The sequence below is a fragment of the Aureobasidium namibiae genome, assembly GCF_000721765.1.
Source record: "Aureobasidium namibiae CBS 147.97 unplaced genomic scaffold scaffold_8, whole genome shotgun sequence".
Lineage (NCBI taxonomy): Eukaryota > Fungi > Ascomycota > Dothideomycetes > Dothideales > Saccotheciaceae > Aureobasidium > Aureobasidium namibiae.
This window is the reverse complement of record NW_013581201.1, coordinates 826,384-842,940: the sequence shown is the minus strand read 5'-3', so window position 1 is coordinate 842,940 and position 16,557 is coordinate 826,384. Positions and strand designations below refer to the sequence as shown.

General features: G+C 51.9%; 4 protein-coding genes across 4 annotated transcripts; 1 reads left to right on the top strand and 3 right to left on the bottom strand.

The window, feature by feature from the left end:
* Nucleotides 1-850: 850 nt before the first annotated feature.
* On the bottom strand, nucleotides 851-2,157 carry M436DRAFT_81883 (uncharacterized protein; the record flags this gene model as incomplete). Its single annotated transcript, XM_013572341.1, has 2 exons — nucleotides 851-979; nucleotides 1,033-2,157. The coding sequence occupies 2 exons, from the start codon at nucleotides 2,155-2,157 to the stop codon at nucleotides 851-853; spliced, it is 1,254 nt and encodes a 417-aa protein (XP_013427795.1).
* Nucleotides 2,158-8,308: 6,151 nt separating this feature from the next.
* On the bottom strand, nucleotides 8,309-9,460 carry M436DRAFT_46776 (S-adenosyl-L-methionine-dependent methyltransferase; the record flags this gene model as incomplete). The annotated part of the gene is made up of 5 exons (XM_013572113.1): nucleotides 8,309-8,339; nucleotides 8,393-8,475; nucleotides 8,527-8,811; nucleotides 8,871-9,278; nucleotides 9,335-9,460. The coding sequence occupies 5 exons, from the start codon at nucleotides 9,458-9,460 to the stop codon at nucleotides 8,309-8,311; spliced, it is 933 nt and encodes a 310-aa protein (XP_013427567.1).
* Nucleotides 9,461-11,882: 2,422 nt separating this feature from the next.
* Nucleotides 11,883-13,688, bottom strand: M436DRAFT_81881 (isocitrate lyase 2; the record flags this gene model as incomplete). Its single annotated transcript, XM_013572340.1, has 3 exons — nucleotides 11,883-12,147; nucleotides 12,205-12,628; nucleotides 12,680-13,688. The coding sequence occupies 3 exons, from the start codon at nucleotides 13,686-13,688 to the stop codon at nucleotides 11,883-11,885; spliced, it is 1,698 nt and encodes a 565-aa protein (XP_013427794.1).
* A 413-nt stretch (nucleotides 13,689-14,101) lies between these two features.
* On the top strand, nucleotides 14,102-15,728 carry M436DRAFT_46231 (citrate synthase; the record flags this gene model as incomplete). The annotated part of the gene is made up of 5 exons (XM_013572005.1): nucleotides 14,102-14,149; nucleotides 14,202-14,229; nucleotides 14,283-14,433; nucleotides 14,481-15,462; nucleotides 15,513-15,728. 5 exons carry the CDS (start codon nucleotides 14,102-14,104, stop codon nucleotides 15,726-15,728), a joined length of 1,425 nt encoding a protein of 474 aa, XP_013427459.1.
* Nucleotides 15,729-16,557: the final 829 nt, after the last annotated feature.

The following is a 16,557-nucleotide window of genomic DNA, read 5'->3' as shown; positions in this document are numbered from 1 at the left end:
TGCACATCTACGCAGCCTGCGACACATTTTCGGTACTCAAGGCGTGCCATCGTCATCTGGCTTTCTCCAACCTCATGTCAAGTTTCAACCGTCAACCCCCTGACATGCAGAAACGTTGCACATGCCCCTGATTTAGATATCAAAAGCATCGAGACGATGGCCATAAAGGGAGAATTGCTGCCACAGGGGATGGTCTCCTGCTCTGACTGTCATGGACATGCCAGTCTTTGGCTGCGGTGAGTTTGTTCGTCGGAAGAGAAGAACAAGATCTGGAGAAACAAGAGCTTCGAGCTGGGGAAATGCCAAGTCTGAATAAAGATACCGAGCCAAAGCACGTGCATATCGTCAGCGCTGTCTGCCTGGACAAAGAGGTTTTTCCATGGATGGATGGGTATTCGGTGCACGCTTGAATGATGGAGTTCACGGAAAGTTGATCGATATGAATGTAAGAACAAAAATGTGTAGCTTTATTTGGACAAAAAGGGGGAAGAATTGTCACCGTCCGTAGCTAGCAACCCCCTCATAAGCTGGTCACCACCAGAATCGAAAGAGGTATCCAAGAACATAAAAAGCAGAAACAGATGAAACAAAGTCCATGAAGCCGCAGTCCCCAGCCAAATGCCAGCTTGTCCAACACCGTGTGAGGAAGACAGTTCCGTAATCCTCTGCGACACACCTTCGCAATAGACAGAAAGCAAAAAGAAAAGAAGAAGAAAAAAGAAACATAAAATCACATGCATGCTTTCCCATCCGTAACAGCGTAAGTATATACGATAAGCAATACAATAACAAAGGGTATCACCGTGAGGTTATCGTTGTTGATGTTGAGATATCGTCGGCTCGAGTAGTCTCATGCAGAGGCGGAGACGGTCGGGCTCGAGTTCTCACTCTTCATTGCTGGGGAGATCGAACCGTCTTTTCTGTCGCTGTCTGCAGAGTTGGTAGGCGCTTTGCCGCAACCTTTTACGAGGATGTGTCTCTGTTTGAGGATTAGCTGACGTTCGGCAATACATGCTTGGAAAAGCTGCATACCTTTAAAGCATCCTTTCTGGAGAAGCTCTTGTCGCAGTGTCCACAGGGGAACGGCTTTACTGCTAGATGAATACGCTTGTGTCTCTTCAAATCGTGGTTGCGGTTGAAGCTCTGTGGACACTGATCGCACTTGAAAGGCCTGTCGTTTTGAGGGTTTGGCTGAGCCTGAGGATGATGGCCGTACATGTGTTGCATATGCGCTGCGTGTCCACTGTTATATGCTGGCATCATCGAAGGCGGCATACCACCGACTAAAGCGAGTTGGCTATTCGGGTTTCCGACGTTGGACAACACCGGGCCTGGCAGGGGATATTGGTATGACGGACGCTGGTGCGTGTATGGTGACTGAGCGTTTTGTGGTTGGAGAGGTGGGATAGATCCATGTCCATTTGCGGGGGACATACGAGGGATCTGACCACCCGCGCTCATGGGGCTCTGTTGAACAGGCGAAGGGCCAGAAGAATAGCCATATGCTGATTGACCGTTGTGACTGTGCTGAGACCCGTTGAAGTAGGTCGGCGTAGGAGGAGGTCTTGCGTATGAATCGTGGTGGTTCACTGGTGAAGGCTGGGTCACAGGTGTGTGGCCGCCCATCATCGCTGAGCCAATGCTGGATGATTGGGATGGCAGAGCAGGCAAGTTGACAGGCGCCGACATGGACATGGAGGTCGGGAAAGGGTTCTCGGGGAAGTTTGGGGGAGGGAGGTGCTCAGATGCATGAGGCGAGTTGTTGCCCTTGACGATCGAGTTGAGAGAGGGAGAGAACAGTCCACGCTGATTGGGGCTATTGTGGGACTGGAAGCCGTAGGGAGTGGTGCCGGTATGCGAAGGGGGCCACATGTAACCGGTGGGGGTGAAGGGCGGTACCGTCTGGTTGGCTTGGGAGCTGCCGGTCGGCATGTTTGAAGAATTAGGGCTGAGACCGTCGCTCGAGATGCCGCTCGGAGGGGTCAACAGGTTGCCGACACTGGTCAAGCTCGAGGGGATGGAGGGAGTCGGCTGGGAGGAGGTAGCATAGGGGTGATACTTCTGGTGCAGCGACGACAACTGAGGAGGAGGCAGCTCAAAGTTGGGGAGGTTTGAAGCATTGGGTCTACGAGATGAGAAACTCGTGGGAGCACCCATTGAATCGGACCCAGGAATCATATGTGACGTGAGAGCGAGACTGGCAGCCACGTTGGCGGATGGCAGACTTTATTCGGTAGGGTCAGAGGATGCGTCCGGCAGTGATGCAGGCTGCGGCGATTGAGGAAAAGGACAGCCGAGGAGGATAAGATTGAAGGCTTGGGCGTGCGTGATGGCTTTGCGATGCTATTCGAGGCAGAGACCGATGAGTGCTTTAGCGTGTTGGTGACGAGATGGGTGGACTGGGACCCAGAGGAGTGGATTCTCGGGATCACCTTGATGCAGCACGATTCCAGAAACCCGGAAAAAGGTCGAAGCCTGACGCTGCTGGCAACCAGATGGAGCAAGGATGGTCAAGAGAGAGGCAGAGAGTGACGCGAGTTGCTGCAAGTCAAACCAAATGCAAACTAGAAGGGTCTCAGTGCGTGTTACGCAACAGAAGGCGCTACCCAAGGCCACGATCGGGGGAAGAGGCTTACATTGAGATCAAGCCTGCTGCGACTGGGGAGAGATCTGGGAGCCCGGATGTGTGGTTGTGCAGACGGCAGGGTCACACGCACACGTCGCACCGGTATTGAAGATAATCGCAGAAGATGGACAACAAACGTGGCTTTGGTGAAGCTGGGAAGGGAAATGCACGTTTTGGGAGAGCTGCTTGGATGGCGGAGAGGGTGGCTTGCAGGGGCTTGTGGTTGGAATGCGAATGCAAAGAGCGAGCGAGAGTCGAGCAAAGGGGCCAGAGAGTAGAGCAGGAACAGCACAGCGCAAAAGAAGGGCGGCAAGACAAAGAAGTTGTTGCTGGTGGTGCTGCTGCTTCGAGTGCTTTGTGTATAGAGGCGAGGGACGAGTCGCGCACGCGTAGGGCCAACAGACGGAGTCTTTGAAAACGTGGGAGGAGAGGCGATCCTTTGTTAAGCTTAGGTGCCCTGGCGCTTTTAGAGAACGGATGGCGGACCTCGAGGGCTGGACGCCAGCAGCGAGGTGAACATGCACGGCAATCTAAACGACTAGTGCGCTGTCTGAGAGGCCGCTAGCGCTAGACGAGATCCATGCGCGAGCGCGAGGCCTCTGGATCGAGTCTAGGGTAGAGGGTGCAGAGTCGTCGAGGCTGAGCGCTGAGGGTCGGGAGCGCGAGCAAAAAGAGCCTCCACCTCCCGCGCCCACTTGCTCCGCGCTGCACTAACCGCAACCATGCACCTGACAACTAGGCAATAATCCTTCCGCGACCACCGTCTTTTCTTCTTCCATCTTCGATCCTTCGCGCGCTTGCTGCGCTGCTGCGATAATAATGCTGATGCCGCTGCTTCAGCTGCCGATGCCACTCCGCTCCAGGGAACATGCGTCTGGCCGCAGACTGCACGAGGCCCTATTTTGCGTTGCATCCCCCTCCCCATCCCCCCTTTGTCGCTGCCCATCTCACACCCTCATCGAACCATGCAGCATCTCATTCTGCTCCCTGTTCTCAGCTGTCTGCGCGAAAAACAGTATTTGGAAGCGGCCGCTAACCAAGTTTCTCGCAAAAAGTGAAAGTGAAAGCAACGACGTGGTCTGTGGACAAACAGGGTGACTCGCCCTAAGGGACTAGGCCCAGTAGAACCTTCGGGGACGTTGCTGCGGGACGGGCTTGCGATTTACGGTAGACACCACCATCGCTTGCGCGCCCAACTCCTCCGACCGAGACACGACCAACCACACGCTCGCGTTTCATTAGGGCGCCGCCAGTGTGATAAGCGCCAACCTGCAGATCCAATCCAAGCGTGCGGGCGGCACAAAACGAACAGGCCATGTCTCTTCTCTCTGGCCAAAGCAACGCGACCTTCCCCAAGCTGAGCCTTGCCTGAATATCCTCGCTTCATAAACTGGTACTGTGAGCTACTACTGGTCATGCTACGAGCATGAGTGCACACACGAGGCTCTTACATCTAACATATGCGGTGCCTGCATGCAGCAGACAATTGCGTGGGTAAATAGCCGGCATCTTGAACACCGTGAATTACCATGTGCGCAGTGCGAGGACGGAAACACCTAGGTCAACAGAGTAGTGCTGTCGTTTGCTTCTTGTCTGATGTTCACAAGACTGATCTTGATGGAAGCACTCGACAGAGGCACGATCAGCGAGTGCAGACTTCAGGAACTCAATCTTGTTTTCCAATGATGTGCTCTGTTCACGCTGCAGGGCGAAATCCGAAGCGGGCCACTGTCGGTCTCTCCGCCCGGATCAGCACCCAACGCCTGCCCCATGTCGTGCAAAAATCTTCTGATTGATCTCTACGAACCGAATCTTCGGTCATGTTTGATGACCTCGCGAGATTCGATAATCAGAGCTAATTGTGATCTTGCACTCACGTGGCCGCCAATACGATGCGTGGTGGTTGAGATGACATGGCATTGGCATCCTGCAGGTTTTGCCGGCCGGTCGCGCAACATCCAGGTGCTGGACGATTGGTCCATTCAAAGTCCCGTCTACTGATATGAAGCTTTGCCTATAACGGATCAATAACGGTTCACGCGGTGACGACCACGCGATTCAGTTTTTGCAGTCCGAAACCCAGTGCTTCGTTGATCCGTGATCACGTTGCTCACATCTTGAAACCCGGCTGCTCGGGTTCCAGGATGCAGTAGTCACATTTGCAGGAAACGCGCAGGCCTTGGAGAGCGAGAAAAAGCACCTTGTTGTCAATCATTATGCATGCAAGCTTCCTGAAGCCACCATGAGGTGGGGGGCTGGTCGATCATCATGATCACACTCGATGCGACTCTTGACATAAGCGGCATGGCGTCTGGAGAATGCATCCTTCCCGAGGTCGACGCTAATGGGGGCACGGTGCGTGAACCCTTTCTGAATTCTGCCGCTTACAAGTTTGGCGAGTCTCTCGTTTCTACTTTGCTCACATGCGCAACTCTTTTACCAACGGCGGCGCGGCTACACAGTCACTTGCCTTCAGCTTCCAGTGTGCACAACGCATCGCGATCGCAAAGCTATCTCTTGGATTGCCAGCATTCGGTGTCGAAGCTCGTGAGTCGTGTACTGGTTAATGTTTAGATGGACAGCTTGAGACAAAGCATCCGGCCAATAGCACCATCCGTTAAGCGAAATCTGACTTGAGGCAGGTATTTAGTTACCGAGTCTAGGCTCGACTCAAATCTCTTTTTACTCCGACTCTCTCGTGGAATATGGTTTACTAGGTTGGTCGCGCATACGGTTTGTTTCACCAGGATCCTTCTTCAATTTCGGCATCGTATCATTGCAGGGCAAAGCAGCGGTAAATGTGTTCGCCTACAGCACAGTCATAACACTATCTGTATGATCGCCCAATTCCCGTCCGCTCGGTTGAGGCGCATTGATTGCACCTGAGTCGTCTCTCCAAAGTCACGCTTATGAGCAGTTCCCCATACGCCACTACCGTAGCTTTTTGCTTTCGCGCTGCACCTGTTGGCTTTCGGCAGCACTCCTGCTTGCACTCGGGGACGCCGAAAGCAATCCGCCCAACGCTCCCGGGCTAATTTAGAACAAACAGTGATGTTCCGAAGCTTGTTCAGTGCATTTGCAGCGGTCCTCCCCGACAAGTCGATGACTCTCTGTTGACTTTTCTTGGCACGCAACAGCACCAAGTGCATCCATGTTCCATCAGCTTGGATCTCGCTGGCGTCAACTCTACTCTTCGTCGGTCCGCCATCTTCTCCATCTCATTTTCTGCCCTACTGTGGCTTTCTCGATACCCCACGTTCATGGCTGCCACGCGAAGTCCTTCTGCGATTCTAGGCACTTGTATCAGGTGCTCCAGATCGCAACGGCCGGCTCCCACCTATGAACCAGCAACACCCCGTACTGAGGGTACTCAATGTAGAACGCTGCGAATATGAAGGTGCTTCGATTCAATACCGCGACTCGGTGCCCGACAAGCTGAACTTCATACATCGATCGGACCATGTGATTCGGACGTAGGTCGGTATGGACCATTTTCTGTGTTTGGTCGCCAACAAGCAAAACCCGTACTCAGCCGTAGCGGTCGGTGGACCGCGTTATAGAGTATCTTAGCTGGGTGTTTATGCTCGACTATGCATACACCGATATGTTGATACGTTTTAGGTCTCAACTCGCGATGATCACTCGGTCGAGACTACTGTAATCTAGACGGCCCTCGACTCCGTGGAAATATAGCAGGCCAAGGCCTACATAGATACGAACTCCTCAGCTGCTCAGCTGCTATTACTCCTTTGTTCCCCGCGTGTAGGATATGCCATGCATGCATGATCGTGCCATGGGTTTTCACTATCTGGGCCAAAGTTTATTTCATATCACTCCGTGAGGAAAAGTAGGCGAGCATGTCGAGCCATGGAGGTCCGTTTGTTTTTCGTGCCAGCAGTGTGCTCATTGGGACAATTGCAAGTTGTAGCGACCATGATATCTATCGCTTCCGACTGTTGGGCAATTGACTTTCGGTCGCTAGGTCATCCTTCCACGACCTGGGGATCGGTCCGGCGAACATCACATCTCCTCGATTTCGGTGTTGGCCCTGTTGACTCGATGGGTCTAGATCTCTTGACATTTCACCTCTGTAGTTTTTGTCAAAAGATGCCTTGTGAAAGCGGCCAGGCATCCAGGCCAACGGTCGTCCGGCGATGGTGTCTCACGATCTATGGTCATAGTTTTGATCTGATCACAAAACGTAGATATCGAAGCATGCGTGATTGTTTGGGTTGATCTTCGATGCAAGAAGCCTGAATAAGCTGATTATTCACCCGACACTGCGTATGCTCATGCGAAACTTCGAGAAACACCAATCGGCGAGTTACAACATGCAACGCTGGTCACTGTAGACAGGTGTTAAGAAAAACATCCAAGCTTTCCGATGTGGCTAGGCTTTGGCAATGCAGTAAGACTCCAATCGAGTCCCAAGAACCAGGATCAAGCAACTGAAGATTGGACAAGTTTGAAGTGGCTGATGGCTACAATTGCTTGACTCAATCTCGACTCTGGCACTCTGCAACTGTTCCTCCCTTCGGCACGGCTGGCCCCCTTCTCCACCGGCACATTCTTGTCAAAAGCCACCAGCCACCGCACAACGACGGACAGCCGCCAGCGTCGACAGCGTCTTTCTTCCAACCTCCAGCTCCTCCGTCGTGCCACCTAAAGAATTTCTCTTACCGGCGGTTCTGGCCGTTTCCTTGTATTTACACAACGGACGCTTTTGCTCCTGCTGCAGCCACCTTGAGACTTTCATCCGTGCTTTCCAAAGACTCCCGTAACAGAAGGCAGTTGCAGCCGCGCTGGAAAGCGCGCTGGTCGCCAGCCATGTCCAACAACAGAAAAACTCCGCTTACACCTAGCCTATATTTTTCTGCGTCCGTATCGGAGAAGCCTACCTCGAACAAACAGATCGTGGAGGCACCTCTTCGAGCTGGATTTCCGGACACGCCAGAGCTGACTCCATACACGATATCAATGGGTTCTGGAAGGAGAATCACGGACGGGTGAGCTATTTCGTGCTACATGAATCTAAGGCAGGCAGATTCACGATCCGGACAACGGCGCTGTCTCGGGAGATATGTGCGTACACACAAATACTGAGACACCTCGTCCTTGCGGTGCGGTTGCGAGGACTCGGGTAAAGAATGTTGACTGTTGGTCGCAGGCAATGTCTCGAGACCTGAAGGAGCCGCATCATGCTGACATGGATGACCTTGCAGTAGCCTTTTTGGACTACTATTGGTGGACAGAACATCCAATTGTAGCCTCCGAGCATTATGCGATCAGGAGAGTTGAGAAGTCGAGGTATGCTTTGTGGAATCAATGCTTATGGCCTCGGGTATCCGGTCCGTTATTACAGTAGAACGGAGCCATCGATCGGAATAGCTGCCAGGATCAGGAACAGCAGCTCGACGAGAGGCGATTGGCTCAAGTCATCCGAGTCGCAAAGATTTCCATGTGGCATCCATGCCATGAACGGCATATCGAAGCCGCGCGCCGCTATGTTCAGCCGACTGTCCACTGTTTGAGTCGCGATTGACACCTGATGCATACTCAATCACTCCAAATTTTCTGGGGACCGAACAATAGTGAGAGCGGTAGCTTGTATGCGAAGGACTCCTTGGAGCTCCCCTTATGTCCGTCTTACGGGGAGAGGCAAAGTCTTCAAGATCAAGCTGCTCATGATGGCTTTCTACCATACACGACGCTCCTGTAAGAAGTTCAGATTGACGTCAGGTTGAATTTGGGACTTAAATAACTTACACATCTTGGAATGCATGGCAATCGGTGTCTTTCAAGGCGTTTCTCATCTCGGCCAAGAAAACGTGAGCTCGCGGAAGTGGCCACTAGAGAATCTGTCAGCTTGAGCGGTGTTATGTTGACTCCTGTATACTAACCTCGCCGGCACCGGTCAGTAATCGCAGGGTAAAGCCTTGAATATGTTCTGTGACGCGCATTTGATTGAGCTCTCCAAGCTTCTTGAGTGCCGGATCGCTGGACCAGCCATTCATGGGCCACTTGAAGCGTTTCTCAACAACATCAACAAAGCCAACTTTTTCCAAAAGGGCCTTGCTCTCTTTCCAAGTGTCGAAGGTCTTCCCCCATTTCACGGAAATGTCACTGATGGTTTGGCCCCAAGTGTTGTAGAAATGATCAGGACTTAGCGAGCCATCATCACTGACCTGGGAGGTATGTCATTAGTTAAGAAATAAGACAGTTGACAGTAAAAGAAGTGTCGTACCGGCCAGGTGGAGTGTTCCATGATCTCAATATAGCCACCAGGTGCAATGCATCGCAAGGCTTCGTTGCAGAACAAATCCCAATCCTTGATTGATCCCATCATTTCTCTTACGTGAACATAATCAAGTTGATTCTCTTCCCAGGTCCAGTCTAGTGAATTGTCGTCAATTTCAAACACACAGTTTTCAGGAACCAGATCCGGCTGTATGGGTGATAGATCGGTCCCGGTGACTTGGGCCTCGGGAAACTTATCGGCCATTTGGATTGCCCAGATGCCCGTGCCAGTCCCGACATCCAGGATTTCTCGCGGAGCTTTGATAGGCGCCAAATGCAGCTCTCCACCAAGGGTCAGGGTGTACATGGTATGCGACAGATTTTCGGCCTCGCAGGATTGTTCATCATTGGGACCCTGGATTACTGTCAATACCCGAGACGGATGGTGCAAAAAAGCAAGGATTGACCTACCCAGTAGCTGCCGTCTTGGTAAGCATGATATCGTCGACCATTTTCCGTACGGTAGTCAGTGACATAACTTGCCAATGTGTCAGATGTCGTAGATGCCGCCTCCCCTGGCGACGTCTCTGAAGTCATTCCTTGCAAATACTGTTATTGGCAACAGCGGAATGGCCTGCAGTGGCAAGGGCAGGGGAGACGTGCTTTTCGTAGGAAAAGCTGACGCAAGAGGGCAACACCAGTCTGTATGATCATCCAACTTATAGATGGCAGTTGTTGGCCAATTTTTATTAGCTGCATGTATCCGGAGCACACCTGTGTTCCGAGCAAACGCGCGCGAGGCGGGCACTAAGTATTAGAATGCGCCCAAAGCTTCTCGTCGCTCTCTAATCGAAGCTCCCCTCTCTTTGTGTCGCGTAGATGGTTCGCTCCTCCGACTACGAGACTCGAGATGGAGCAGTGCCAGCCGAGAGTCGCCCGTCGACCAATTCCTTTGGTTGTGGTCTTGACACAGGCGGCGATATGCGAGTACCCATGATTGAGATGCGAGCTTTCGAGGGCAAACCGCAGGCGTCTGTGTCTTTGCCTGTCAGACGCTTCCGAGTTCCGATGAGCTACCCGACGCCATGGCTTGGAAGCATCCAGGCTATCGGTTCGAGCGCCAGTGCTCCGGGTCCCGAGTGTTTGCCCTTGGGATGCATTTCTGCACCGTCTGAGTGCTCCTGTCGCTCCAATTGCCCGGAAAATGATCTAGACAGCTCCAAAAGCCACGGCCTTTCGTCGCTCCTTTCAACATCACCGTTGACAGAGGGATCCTTTACTCAACGCCCTCGAGTCTCTACCGCTCGAAGGATCATCACTCCATGGTTGTCTATCGAATCGCCTTCTGCCTGATGAGCAATCAAGGATGCTCGTATCGCTTGGCCGTATCAAGAAGTTGTTGCATAGTTTCATAAATTCCTGAAACGTTGGTTCATGAACTCATCAAGGGGCTGCCATCGAAAGCACCGACTAATCTATCATCGAGCTCGAGACGCTATACCCCGTTACAACCAAGCCGACTGTCGATCATATGTATACAACCTCGAGCCCGTCTATATGTGAACCACATCATCACGATCCCCTGAACGAAACCCTTGTTTTGACACATGGAGTATGGCGGTTCAGAACGTACAAAAAGTCCAGATCCAAAGCTGTCTTGCTCTTGACCTGACCCAGACTTGTGCATTTCGAAGGATACTACTGTACACCAAAGCAAAGTTTCGGCCATGAATTTGATTGGCTGCATGGCCATCGAAGCACATCATCAACAGACATTTCGAAGCAGCACCGTAATACATCCTTGCATATGCGTGGCTCTTACAGATTCTTATCACACAGGCGATGCTAGAGGCGGCATCATTATGTTGTGCTGTTCACATGCTCTCATCACCTGAGATCAAGCCAGCAACCCCGCCTGTATCACCGTATGTCCTGGAGCTGTGTGGGTGATCCCGTGTGAACGACCTCAAGAGCTCGATATGCTGGAAAGCTGATCGTCGAGCCGCCTCGTCGGTCCTGCTGCTGTTTGCCACGTATTATTGCGTTGTCACCTCAGGCCGACCGTCGATCTGTATCTGCATCCTTGTTGGGCTGTACCATGGGACAGTACGGCCCTAAATCGGGTTCATGTTCTCTGCTCTGGTCGGAGCCTCCTTCGAACAATTGCAAGCATCGAGTAGACAGACAGAATTAGCCGCTAAACCCCTTAGCTATTTGAACAGTACATCGACGACACACCAACGTCGTTCCAATTCAAGCTGTGCATAGTCAACTTGGTTGTACTCTGGTCATACAGACTCAAATCACATCCGACGGTCAACGTGGGAGTGAGTCCACCTGCTTGCATTTGACCAATGACAATCATTACCAAGGTCATAGTAAGCAATATCCAGAGCCCACACTGACCGTCCGACACAGTTATTCCCGTAGGTAGTACGTAACTGAGCTTTTGTAGGCGTGTCCAAGCTCGCGTTGAGTAAATCTTGGTCGATCATAATGAATATTTTGCCTTGCTGATAATGTAACATACCACAGATCTTATGTGTATGCGATAGGTACAAGTAATGCTCTTAACTATGAGAGATACGCCCTCGGTCGTTTGCTTGGTGACTAAAGAATTGCATCTATTGACATGTTCCCCCGAAGTCAGACGGTGTCACTCCTCACTGTGTCAAGCTACAATGCACTTAAAAGAAATACAACCCATTTTTCTTGTCAAAAACATTAGGACATCTTTTTATGAGCATCAAGCGGATACCCAGTGGCATAGCCTGTACTACACAAGAGATTGATGTACTTTGGGCAGTTTAGGTGTACTTTACAATGACTGTCAATGTTGGTCAGGGTCGTACCACCAGAATCCGAGTTGGAGAAAATCAGCTTCGCAGGGGTGGAAATTGATTGTTAGACGGATACCGTATCGATCATGGACAATGTTGAACTTGAGATAACCTCACGTATCGATCATGGACAATGTTGAACTTGAGATAACCTCATGAAGCTCGACTGATACGGCAGCTTAGTGGAAACTTCCTTCCGTGTTGCCCTCACCCATACTCCTACTGCCACTGCTACCACTCTGGATACTACCCAGAATGCCATCAAGGTAGCTAGCACCACTCCATTTCTGATGCGTGAGAACATCGCAACCAAGTTCGCGTTCACGACGCTGGACGAGATTCACATATGCAAGCATGCCATCGGTCTTGAAGCCCTTAGCGAGCTCGTTGGTAATCGTGGCAGTACTGTGCAAACCGGCCAAAGAGATGAGCTGAAGAACGAATCTGTGAATGTGTTAGCCATTGTCGAGATCACTGATCGATGTTCGTAGGTTCGCTCACCCTTCCTTGCCCAGATCCCAGATGAAGCTCTTCAGCTGGTCTTCAGTGAAGCCGTGAGCCATCCAATTGAAGCTAGGGCTGAGGTTGTAGACGAGCTTCTTTCCAGGGTGTACCTGTCTAATTTCCTTAGCAAAACCTGCAGCTTTTTGCACGCTTGGATCAGCGGTCTCCAGCCACAGCAGATCGGCAAATGGAGCAAACTCGATAGCACGCTTCGTTGCTGCTGGAAGTCCGGCACGGTAGTGGTAGAAGCCTTCTTTCGTTCTGGGGATGTCCCAGCTGAATTGGACAGGGGAGCCTGCGATGGATGCAGCAAGCTGGCGACGGCTGTTCAGAGGTCGGTTGCGGTTCGCAGATATCTCGCTCTCATATTCGGCGACCTTGTCTGAATCGGAAGTTTGTGACTTGATATGAGCGATAGCAGCTGAATGTGAGCGTTAGTATATGCATGTCGATTGGATGTGTAGCGGCTCACCCTCATCGAATGTGACCAATTTGTGCTCCTTGGTCCACTTTGCTTCATAAGCATCAATTTCTGCACCGGTTGCGCCATTCATATCCATGACCTGGAGTGTCTCTGCCAAAGGCTCGATATCCTCTGTCACACCGAGAATGTATTCATGATCGCGCGCGTCGATAGCGCTACTCAACAACTTGCCGCTCTCTGAATCTGTGCGCGCGATGACCAAGTTTTCACAACCCATCATATCCCATTGGAAGCGTGTGGCAACAAGACGATTGATGTGTTCGCCCACAGGAACCAAGACTTTGCCAGCCAAATGACCACACTTCTTGCCTCCGTGCAATTGATCCTCGAAGTGGACAGCCGCAGCACCGTTCTCGGCAAAGAGTTTGGCCAGTTTCAAGACTGCTGAGAGACCACCGTGTCCAGTATCGCCATCGGCGACGATGGGTCGAAGGTAGTCAGTGTAAGGAGTCTTTTTTCTATCTTCAGCGGACATTTTCCTCCTTGCGTCATAGTGCTTTCTATCGTGTAGTTGCTGTGCCTTGAAAAGACGTTGTACTTGGTTGGGGACTGTGTTGTAAGGATAATCACCAAAATCAGGCGATACCTCGTTCGTGCTGGTCAAGACCGAAGAACAAGCCCATCCGGAGACGTAGAGAATTTCCTGATGGGGTGCCTGCTGTGTCATCTGGACAGGGTCAATGGCTCCCATTGTATGTACAGGCTCTCCCTTAGCAGCTCGTTCCTCCAGCAGGTTGAATAGTTTTCGAGCCATGAGTGAGGAGGGGTATATTTGCTGTAGGGTTCCTCGCTTGCTGACGACATCTTCCGCAGAATAAGGTCTTTTTATGCCTTTGTATCTAGGTGAGGCCCACCAGTCTTGGACCTGCTTGACCTGGTCATTGAAGACGGCATCTTCAGAATCTCCAACCTTGTCTTCTGTTGACAATAGCTGGTAGGACGATGTTGGTTCTGCTGAAGGCAAAGGTGGATCAACTGATTTCAGAGATGCAGACATGCGAATCGGGCTGTATGAAAGGTATCGAGAAGCAGGGCGAGCTGTGAGATGAACTCTCGACAATGGACGCCGTTGCAGGCACTGGATAGTTGCTCGACGCATGATGAGATGGTGTTTTCGAACTCTAGGACTCAGTGGGAAGCTCTCAGGGCGGCTGTAAAATCACATGCATGTGTTCGTTCGTCCTTGTTGCCGTCGGCGTGCGGGTATTGCGGACGAGAGCCATCGCTCCGGCGTCATATAACCGAAGCAGCCGACCGAGGTTCACTCACCCCACGATTACAGCGGAGCTTCCCCGCAGGCAGCGCCCTATGGAGATGCTATGATATCTAGCTAAGCGCTCCTTCCTCAAATAGCCTCCTGCCATTGCTTGACAGGTACCTGACCGTCTGTATTTGTGACAAAGACACATCATGGCTTCAAATCCTCGCACTGCCCTGAGAGCCCTCAGAAATGTCAAGGTCAGCAAACCCACCAGATCTTCAGCAAACTCAGTGTTGCTAATATGGATAGGCTACCAACTACCGCCCTGCTCAGCTCCGTATGCATCCTACGAGATCCGCCTAGAACCAAGAGATCTAACGGTCTTCGCAGAACAAGGCTTTGCAACAAGCGCGGAACCCACTCTCAAAGACACACTCGCAAAAGTCATCCCTGCCAAACGCGAATTGCTCAAGCAAGTCAAGAGCCATGCAGCCAAGAACATCGGCAGTGTCAAGGTCGAGAACACCCTTGGTGGTATGAGGTGAGTCTGTTCATATCAAAAGATCATCTCATCGAGCTAAGCGCAAGCAGAGGTCTTACCGCCATGATTTGGGAAGGATCAGTTCTCGACGCAAACGAGGGAATCCGCTTCCACGGCCGCACCATCAAAGACTGCCAGGAGCAGCTCCCCAAAGGCAAGACCGGATCGGAAATGTTGCCCGAGGCCATGTTCTGGCTGCTACTCACAGGCGAGGTGCCAACCACCAGCCAGGTGCGCCAGTTCTCCCGTGAGCTGGCCGAGAAGGCCGCTCTGCCAGACTATGTCGAGACCATGCTAGACAACTTCCCTCCAGACATGCATCCCATGACTCAATTCGCATGCGCAGTGTCCGCTCTCAACAAGACCAGTGTATTTGCCAAGGCATACGAGCAGGGGTTAAACAAGGCCGACTACTGGGAGCCGACGTTCGAGGACTCGATATCTCTGATCGCCAAACTTCCTACCATTGCAGCCAAGATTTACCAGAACTCTTACCACGGAGGTGGTGCTCTGCCTGCGCAAGCAGATCCTGAGCAAGATTGGTGTTACAACTACGCTGCAATGCTAGGCAAAGGTGGTAAGGAGAACGAGGGCTTCCAAGACCTGCTCAGACTCTACTGTGCATTGCACGGCGACCACGAGGGTGGTAACGTCTCAGCCCACTCGACTCACCTGGTCGGCTCTGCTCTCTCAGATGCCTTTTTGTCGTACTCGGCTGGCTTGCAAGGTCTGGCAGGCCCTCTTCACGGTCTCGCCGCGCAGGAGGTGCTCCGATGGATGTTGCAGATGCGGGACCACATTGGCGAGGACTTTACTGAGAAAGATGTCAAGGATTACCTGTGGACCACCCTGAACAGCGGCAGAGTGATTCCTGGTTTCGGACACGCAGTTCTGCGCAAGCCGGATCCCAGGTTTGATGCACTGCTTGCATTCGGTGATGCACACGAAGACATCAAGAACAACAGCTTGTTCCAACTTGTCAGGACGAATTCGCAAATCGCGCCCGGCGTCTTGACCGAACACGGAAAGGTATATTGTATCCAGCTCTTTTGTGGGGTTTATTCCTGACAGTACAACAGACGAAGAACCCATACCCCAACGTCGACTCTGGTTCAGGCGTACTCTTCCATCATTACGGATTCCAAGAGACGTTGTACTACACAGCCATTTTTGGCGTCAGCAGAGGTCTTGGACCACTCGCACAGCTTATCTGGGACCGGGCGCTGGGTCTTCCAATCGAGAGACCGAAGAGTATCGATCTCAAGGGCTTGCTGAAGGCAGCAGAGGCATCGTAGGCGCAAAGAATAGACTGAGCATGACTAGAGGTCCTAGAACGAAAGGCGCTGTAGATTTGATGCAGAGCATGTGCCGATGTGTGTTTCACAGGATCGGTGAGCATGCGGTATGAAGTTTCACGAATGCGATGGCAGTCACAGACTCGCACGTCCAAGTCATCTCGTCTGCCCAGTGCCAATAAACCGAGGAAGAGGCCGAAGAGGCCGGTTATGATCGGAGTATGACGGGGAGGAAGTTGGAGGACCCAGATGGTTGGAGACAAAAGACTGGAGAAGGTGTGCAGAGCGCTGCAAAGCGTCGTGTCACAGACGCACCTTCCGTGTGCCAAAGTTTGTCACTCCCAATCCACTCTCACAATCACCTCAGACTGCAACCACATCCGACGGTTCATGAAAGGTATGAGCACCGCTTGTGACGCCTTTGGTGAGCGTTGTCATTAGTCATATACCCTTTTATGCAACTCCTACCCTACACCACGCCAACCGTCGGATGTGATTTGGTTCTGTACACGCAAGCGGAAGATGGAGCTATCACGATGCACGACTATCTCTAGAAGGTAGAGGACCTCACAGAGAGCCATTGGTATCGCAACTCTCAGTGGATTGCTCCCAGTCCTCGAAGGTATTGTGCATTTCGATAGCTCTATGCGTTACAAACTTTTGGTCATGGGAAGGAAACATCGGCACTCTCAGAACTGTTGATAGCAAAGATCGTCGGACGCCAAGACGATGGGAAAGATGATCAACTCAAAGCCGACTTTGCTGTCTGTCCAAGCCACAGGGGTCTGTTTTGGAAGCGTCCGATTGGCGGAAACGCGCGAGAGCTGAG